General features: G+C 33.8%; 2 protein-coding genes and 1 long non-coding RNA gene across 3 annotated transcripts; 2 read left to right on the top strand and 1 right to left on the bottom strand.

The window, feature by feature from the left end:
- Positions 1 to 277: 277 nt before the first annotated feature.
- LOC122594585 (GATA transcription factor 15-like) lies at positions 278 to 1596 on the top strand. Its single transcript, XM_043767024.1, has 3 exons — positions 278 to 506; positions 581 to 682; positions 988 to 1596. Exons 2-3 carry the CDS (start codon positions 587 to 589, stop codon positions 1348 to 1350), a joined length of 459 nt encoding a protein of 152 aa, XP_043622959.1. The 5' UTR covers positions 278 to 506; positions 581 to 586; the 3' UTR covers positions 1351 to 1596.
- Positions 1597 to 3557: 1961 nt separating this feature from the next.
- LOC122594584 (shewanella-like protein phosphatase 2) lies at positions 3558 to 4778 on the top strand. Its single transcript, XM_043767023.1, has one exon. It carries the CDS (start codon positions 3563 to 3565, stop codon positions 4706 to 4708), a length of 1146 nt encoding a protein of 381 aa, XP_043622958.1. The 5' UTR covers positions 3558 to 3562; the 3' UTR covers positions 4709 to 4778.
- Positions 4779 to 6371: 1593 nt separating this feature from the next.
- On the bottom strand, positions 6372 to 7418 carry LOC122594586. Its single transcript, XR_006323038.1, has 2 exons — positions 7161 to 7418; positions 6372 to 6700 (listed from the first exon to the last, which is right to left on the bottom strand). It is a non-coding gene; the product is annotated as an uncharacterized LOC122594586 (long non-coding RNA).
- Positions 7419 to 8727: the final 1309 nt, after the last annotated feature.

Raw genomic sequence — 8727 nt, 5'->3', positions numbered from 1 at the left:
AATTTTTACACTATTAGAAGGATTATTAAGTTAAAATGTTAGAAAAAAGACCAATCATTTTCCTTATATTTATCTTGATTTTATTTTTGGTTTTATTTATTTATTGATGAAGCAGGCAAGCAGCCCGAGGCCACTTCCGTCATATTTCAATTATAAAAATAAAAATATAATTAAAAAACAAACACCAATCCATAAAAGTAGGGTTTTTTCCCCAAAATATATCAACCGTCCGATCAATCATCATTTTCATTATCAACAACATCATAGTATTCCCAATATACACACTCACCAATTTATATAGCCACTGTTTATCTCTCTCTGTCACTGTCGGCCAAAATTTCTTTTTCATATGATCGTGCCACCGCTCACTTCCGCCGCCATTACTCCAATCCCCCCCAAAAATAAAACATCATTATTATCATGATTATTATTTTCATTTCTTTCTGATTTGATTCTTCAGCTCAGCTGATCCTCATATTTTCTGTTCCTGATCAACCAAAAAAAAGGTATTATTTGCAAAAAAAAATTCTTGTTTATATATATATGATAATCAAATATTTATATATATTTTAATTAACAGGGCACAATGAAGTGTGAAGAAAGTAAAAATGATGAAAAGATATGTGACGATTGCAAAACATCTAAAACTCCCTTATGGAGAAACGGCCCTGCTGGGCCTAAGGTCAATCTCCAATTCTATAAATCTACCTTCATTTTTGTGCATTTTTATTACTATATATATATTAATTATCTTAGACTAATAAAAAGGTTTAGAATAATAGATCGAGAGAAACCCTGACCCAATAGTCCATTAGACTTGATTTGACCCATCCCGATCACATTTTTATGTGAAATTAGAAATGGATTTGAACCGGTAAATTTTTTTTTTTAATCAGTCTTTTGTAGCGGCCCCACCAAACATTTACGGAATGATTATTCTATCATCGAACTTTTTAATTTATGTTTTTGATGTGTTTGATTTTGCAGTCGCTTTGTAATGCATGTGGAATCCGATTTCGAAAGAAGAAAACAACAGTCGAAACAAACAACGACAACAACATAAAACAGCCGCCGTCACCCGTGTCGTCTTCTTCGTCATCGACAAACATCGATAAAAACAACAACAAAACCGATTGTGAAGGGTCACCGATCAAGAATAAAAAAGGGGGCGAGTTGCGGATAAAATTGGTGACATTTGGTAAAGAAGTAGGGATGTTACAACGCCAAAGATCACCAATGAAAAAGGTTAAAAGGCGAAAAATGGATTTTAAGAATTTTCGGTATTATGGTGAAGTTGAACAAGCTGCTTTTCTGTTGATGTCTTTATCTTGTGGCTCTGTTTTTGGTTAATTAATTAGTGTTATTACTATTATATCCTTCCCTATATCATGGCTACTACTATTTTTGCTAAGTGTTTAAAAATGGAATCTTAGTGGGTTTTTTTTTAAGTTGTAGAAATGGTGATGTTTAGGATAAGTGGATCATGTTGTGGTAGGATAAGGGATGGAATTGTGTATATAGATATATATATCAAATGAATAGAATAGAATGAAATGAAATGTCCTTTTTGTGCTTTTAATTTTACAGTTTTTGGAATTTTTGTGATGTTTGGTTGATTTGATTTGCTAGTCACAATTCCAGTGGTCATGTATGTCATTGACTCATTGAGTGTCAACACAGTCCAGTCAATAGTCCCCTCCCTTGTTATACTTTCATGACTATTTGTTTTATTATTTATTTAATTGAAAACAAAAACTAACGGTGGATAAGGTGGATCCCATATAAGGTTCCGGTCGCTAGTCGCTCGTTGGTGAAGCGGCGATGAGAACCGACGAACTAAGCGACGAGACACGACTTTAGGTGTCTATTTTGGGTGAGAAAGGTCGAGCAAACAGACGAGTATGTTGGGTTCACCAACTACTTTGTTTGTCAAGTTGGTTATTTCGCAGTCAAATTTCCAAAAGACCCAATATGGTATCATCAAAAAGACTTGATTAGACACATATGGTGTCATAATTCCAAAAGGACACATTGAATCCCATTAGGCTATCTTCGGTGGGGACGCCTTTGTGTGCCTTTGGATATCTTTTGCGTTAAAGTTTTTCCAAAATTAAGGATTTTTTGAAGGATGTCCTTACCTAAGGGCATGCCCTTACTTGTCCGTACCTAGTATATTTTTGTTTTTAATGTAGGTAAAAGGATATGTAAGGATGTTTGTAAGGTTGAAAATAAAATTATAAGATTTGAATGATTTGTAAGGAACTAAAGATATATAAGGATTTGTAAGGATATGATGTGTCAACTCAAGGACGCCTAAAGGCATTCTTAGCATTGCAGATAGTCTTAGAATAAATTAAAAAAAAAGTATCATGCAAGTATAATATTTAGGGTTCTTTGTTAACACATTATACGTATCAATTTGTATGTTCATTGTATCATAATAAGAAAGACTCAAGTAGAAGATCAATGTACTACTTTTAGCATTGTCATATCTTTAAGACTCTAACTCAACTACTCAAGTAAGCTGTAAGCATCAATGGGTCATGCTTATTATAAATTACATTATTACGATTAAATATGTTAAACAATCAAATTATTAGCAGCAAAGCAGAGGAGTCTTAGGACAAGGGTGTAATGCCAATAGTTTGATAAATTGACAAATTTTGAACCAATAAAAAGTTGACATTTGTCCAAGCAATTTTTTGCCAATAACTAGCCAATCCTTGCCAAAACTAATGGTGTAGTAGTATTTTTTTTTTGCCAAAACTTGCCACATAAAAAGAAAAAACAAATACAAACAAAAAAAATGGGAATCTTCTTCTATAAAATCTTGTCAATTCTTTGCCACCATCGGCCAAAACTAGCCGATTCTACTTGCCAATGGTTTTTGTCAAAACTTGCCAATACATATGGTATAGGTTGCCAAACTTGCCAAAATCACTTGCCGATTCTTTTTTGCCGACTACACCTCTGCCCCTTAGGAGTCGTACTTTGGCTACCAAAAAAAAGGGTTCACTCTTCGGGGTATACAAAAGCTAAATTCTGAAATAGTAAGTAGATTTCCTAATTCAGAAAAGGTCTTATCAAACAATAGTCTACTTGAATATACCAAAGTCTAGCAGTGGTTATGTTGCTTGCCTTAATAACGAAGCTGACAGACCATTTCCACGCAATGACATTGACATAGCAAAAGAAGTATCATGTGTAATATTGTGTATATTAGAAAACATATTTTGAAAAGAAATGCATGAAAGTACTGTTACAAATAGCAAAATCCAAAATTTAACTAAGCATCATGGGACGTGTTGCTTCCAAATTATGTCATTATTCACTTTTTTTTTAATAAAATCTTAACCTTTTTTAGATTTTGATGCATCTAGGAAGTTTCTTTTCTTATGTAGGGCATGACCAACAATGACATAGAAACTTAAGCTAGTGATTTTGGTAGAACAAATACTTTTAAATGACTTGCAGACGACCAATTTACTAGAGTCAAAGAAGATGTCTATAAAGTAGTCACCACTTTAGTCTTATAAAAGCAAAGGTTAAACCTTTCAAACAAATGTACATAACAAATATGGATGACATGACAATATGCACAAACCTACCAAATATTGTATCATCATTCATAGACACATTCGTTGACTTCACGGTCTCCAGTATCTTTCTGCCCGACCCACCATCTCCGCCCTTCACCCAAACAACTTACCTGGCCCCAGCCCGTCTAGTTGCAGTGGGTGATCTCCATGGCGACTTAGACAAGGCCAAACAAGCTCTTAATCTTGCAGGCCTGATAGACGCTAATGACAACTGGTCGGGTGGGTCATCGACACTAGTACAAGTTGGGGATGGACTTGATCGTGGTGGCGAGGAACTCAAAATTCTTTACTTGTTTGAAAAACTTAAACGACAAGCGGTTAAGATAGGTGGTAATGTGATCACCATGAATGGGAATCATGAAATTATGAATCTTGATGGGAATTTTTATTGTACTCTCCCATCTGGATTGGATGAGTTTCAACATTGGGCTGATTGGTTTTGTATAGGTAACAACATGAAACGATTATGCAAAGGGTTAGAAAATCCAACTGATTTATACAAGGGAATTCCTTTGAGTTTTCCAGGTGTTAAACAAGAATATGTGAATGGATTTAGAGCTAGAATAGCTGCATTGAGACCTCGAGGTCCTATAGCAACTAGATTCTTGTCAAAGAACTTAACTGTGCTTGTTGTTGGTGAATCAGTATTTGTTCATGGTGGGATTTTACCTCATCATGTTGCTTATGGTTTGGAACAGATTAATAACAACGTAAGAGATTGGATTATGGGTTTGAAAGATAATGTATCTGCAGATTTAGTTAGATCTAGGGGCTCGGTTGTTTCGTTGAGAAAGTATTCTACTAAAGTGCCTGAAGATTGCGATTGTAGCATGCTTGAACATGCACTTGCAACGATTCCTGGTGCAAGAAGGCTGATCATGGGGCATACTATTCAAAAGGGTGGTATAAATGGGGCTTGTGATAATAGAGCCATAAGGATTGATGTGGGTATGTCGAAAGGGTGCATTAACGGGCTGCCTGAGGTTCTAGAGATTACAGAGAATTCTAATTTGCGAATCTTGACATCAAAAGCAGCTGATCAGCTAAAAAGGCATGATTTTGTAATCCCTGAGAAGCATGGAACTCAAGAAGTGCAAGTTGAGGCTTAGTACTTTTTTTTGGTACTACTATTGAATTTGAATCAAGATGAAAATATTACTTTGCAGAAATAAACACAGTTTGGATTTGTTGTTCATATCTTTCTTTTCTTTTTAAGTTTAATGGTTAAGTAGTTTTGATTTTGGTTTTGAGTATTCTTGTTGACAAAGTTAATACCCATTACCTAAAGCAGAACATAACCTACCAGCTTAAGGAATGGGTCAGAGATATTAGATAATACAAAGCGACCATTTTCACCCATAACTAAGTAATGGGCAAAATGACCTAAACATCTTAACCATCCGTGCAGAATATGCTTGATTAAGACTGCACCTTGATAGACACCTTGTGCTTCTCTACAATCTTGACCAATGTAAAAGTTGACCATGTACATCAAACCTTGTCCACTTAAAACTGCCAAAAGTTATTTTTGGCTGCTCGAGACTCAGCAAACAGCTCCAACTGTTTTGCGACCATACTTGAACCATCTGGACACATTTATTTTCTGCAATTCTTATACCATTTGAAAGACATATGACTTCATTACTTATTTAGTTATCTTAAGGTTTTACCAAAACAATACGCACAAAAAGTTACAGCCCCTCAAACACTGCCATAAACCTTCTTTAGGCTGTTGGACACTGAGCAAACAGCTTTAACGGGCGCCATTCAAAAATAAAAACAGCTTTAACGGGATGTTTTGCGATATTTGAACCATCTAGACACATTCGTTTTCTAAAAATTTTATACTAATTGAAAGACCTTCAACCATACTTTCATTACCTATATTCAGTTTTTACCAAATCATTATACACAAAAGTTACTGCCACTGAAAAACTGCCCAAAGCCATTTCTGCTTTTTGCCCAAGTTGTCAGCCAACCCGTTTCTGCAACTTTTGTAGCCCAGCCTGTCTCGGTAAGCTAGTATCACTTTCAATACACCAAACTTGCATAATTCAGTTGATATAACATATGGAGCACTTCCACTTCAATTCTATCCAAATAAAATGACAAAACTGGCGAGATTACCTGACTAGAAGTACTAAGCTAAGTTTGACAAAAATAGAGCCAAACGTCTTCACATTGACATCACAACTTGCAAAAACCACAAGATCATTTCTGCTACTATTTCAAAACGACCATATCCCTGTTTACAAGATCATCTTTTAAACACTTTGAAACCAAAATGAGCAGTTTGACTTTTTACAACAAAATAGTCTAAGGGTGTGCCTGGTTTAAACTATGGAATGAGAAAGGGAATGGGAAAGGGAATGCAATGAAATACTAGGGAATACTATCATTGCATTAGTGTTGCTTGGTATATGCAAAACAATCATTATCATTGTCATTGATCCCGCTTGGTTCTTAAAAATACTTTATAGTATATATATTTTTTTCTCAATTATCTCCGACAAATCATAAATTTTACACATTCATATCATAAAAAAAATAATTTTAGCACCGCATCATAATCAATAGCAGGGTTCTCCTTTAATCCCCAAATAGCAACACAACCTTATCCCATTTCAGTAACATCTACCAATTGTAAAAGCAGTATCATTCTCACTTAATGCTCACCACCTCATACGCAAGACACAAAGATCCCAAAGCTTAACAAAAAATAAAAGCAACAGTCATAATACAACTTACAAGACTAAAAAACAGACTTCAACATAAAATACCAATGTTATGACATTGTCATAACTACCAAAAACCAGGAGGTTTCTTTTATGCCAGGAAACAAAAAATACAGTACAACTCGTGAACTAGACTTGAGGATGTAAGAGCCCTATAACATAAGCTTTCCTCATATACAACGGCAAGGTAAACAAGGTCTTCACTTTAATGGGATCGTTGTAACAAGCTTTGACAACCTTACCAACATCTAAATGGGAAATACGATGTTGAAAAGTTCGTTCATTACCTCTTGCATTTTTTCTTCACTCACCGATTCAGATTTATTACCGTATACAATCAAAGCATTAGCAGCAACATCAAAGCATCTACGATCACCACATGAAGGATAAAAATATTAGTCGTATCAATTTGATTGGAATTTGATATAAAAACTACAGATAAAAATATTATACATACTTCAATAACTATTATTCCTAGAATAATTGGTGCTAACAATAAAGAGATTGGATATATATATCGAAATTGCAGTTATATTTCATAAACAATTATACAATACCTTTTAATAATGGACATATCAAGGATAAAAAAATATAGAAGTAATCACGATTTACAGATGCTACATCGTTAAATTTTTGTTCGAAACTTGCATCATTACATACTTGTCCAATACCTTTTTCAGAAACTAATGATGATAATAATACTCGTAATAATGAAGCATCATCAATTGGTGACAAACACAATAATGAAAAATATAAATAGATTCAGCGTATTACTCTTTCAAGAATTTGAGTTGTTATTTTCATCCATCCATTATTTATTATTTACCTTACTGATGATTTTTGAGCGGCTGTACAATGTTCTTGATTCCTGATGATGTATGTGATTAATCTTCTTTTTGATGGAGGGGTATATGAGAAGATGAGAGATAAAAAGAAAAATAAAAGATGGAACCTGTGAGGAATATAAGGCGGGGTAAAATAAGGGTAATGATAACCAATCCCCCAATTTACTCTATAATGTTTTATTACTTAGTTTTAGTTTTCATTAACCATATTTTTTTAAAACAAGCATCATCAATCATTATATTACCCATTACCCACTCCTAAAAACCCTTACCAAGCACTCCCTAAGTAACAAACGCCAAATTAAAGAGAATACTTGCAAACCCATTCGCAATGGTTGTCCGTTTCAGTCCATTCGAATGAAGAAATGATGGTCATAGAGTCCATGAATTTGTGTGTCAGCTAATGAGATATAAAATACCAAAAAATTATAATGATGGTGTTCTGAAGTTTATCTACACATTGGACAATTTGTTACTTTGTTAGACGTAAATTGAACCAAAAGGTGAAACTAAGGCCTTACCCAATCATAACCTCTTTCTCACTGCCACGTCAGCACCACATCATCTCTTTTCTCATTTTATATTCCAGAAAATACTACTACCAACCATACCTCTTTCTCATCCTTTTTTCTCAAAAAAAAAACAATCTTATACTCACATTAGTCTCTCTCTCTCTACTTACTTTCTCTCTCTCTCTACTTTCTATTGTTTTCTATTGAGAAAAAGTTTGAACCTTTTTTCTCAGAAAAAGGCCCAGAAAAAATGAGAAAAAGGGCGTTAGGAAGGGCCTAATCAATATTAATCTTCAAATTAAGATTTGTTATTAAAATACATTTGTTTTTCCTAACATAACCCTTATAGGTATACTATTTTTTCGTAACAACAAAAAAAAGGACAAGTCGTAAAAAATATGGTATGACGAGGTTAAACAGTCATACCTACCCGAAGGTATAAAGATTATCAATATCTATAATCTATATTATCTTATAAAGTATTTTACCCTTTTTTAAAATATTAAAAACTGATTTAAACTACCTAAATTACTTTATCTTTTTTTTCCCACTAATTTAAACATTCCTACCTAATATACCTATAATACCATTAAATCTCAACCACTCATTTTCTTTTCTCTCCTCAAATCATAATCACTCATTTTTTTTTTATCTTTTCTCCATAAATCATTTTATTCCTCTAATTTATTCAAAATCGTTTATCTCGAAAACCATTTATCGATTATAAAAATTGTATTGGTGTCCTTAAAATTTTATTCTCTTTCATTAGAGATGTCATTTGATATACTTTCGACGGATTTTTAAATCCGAGAGCGGAGCCCCTACGGCTAAAACATTTGGCTATCACACTTTATGACTTACCACCTCCTATGACTTATCACTCCCACCATTTCACCGCTGCAACGCGCGACACTTTCCCTCGTATCTAATAAAACAAACCATCCTTTTTTTCCCTTAAACTTTCTGTCTTTAAAAAACCAAAAATATTATTCTTTTTCCTTTTATTCACTAATTTAAATATCTTCATTGAGAATAC

The sequence above is a fragment of the Erigeron canadensis genome, chromosome 3 (assembly GCF_010389155.1).
Source record: "Erigeron canadensis isolate Cc75 chromosome 3, C_canadensis_v1, whole genome shotgun sequence".
Lineage (NCBI taxonomy): Eukaryota > Viridiplantae > Streptophyta > Magnoliopsida > Asterales > Asteraceae > Erigeron > Erigeron canadensis.
The sequence above is the reverse complement of the archived record's forward strand: the minus strand, read 5'-3'. Positions and strand labels throughout refer to the sequence as shown.

What these genes read in the sequence shown, in the direction of transcription:
- LOC122594585 (XM_043767024.1), top strand. Translation starts at nt 587, where the DNA reads ATGAAGTGTGAAGAAAGTAAAAATGATGAAAAGATATGTGACGATTGC. An exon ending in ACGGCCCTGCTGGGCCTAAG is followed by an intron (nt 683 to 987) that starts GTCAATCTCCAA and finishes TTGATTTTGCAG; the next exon opens with TCGCTTTGTAATGCATGTGG.
- LOC122594584 (XM_043767023.1), top strand. Translation starts at nt 3,563, where the DNA reads ATGTACATAACAAATATGGATGACATGACAATATGCACAAACCTACCA.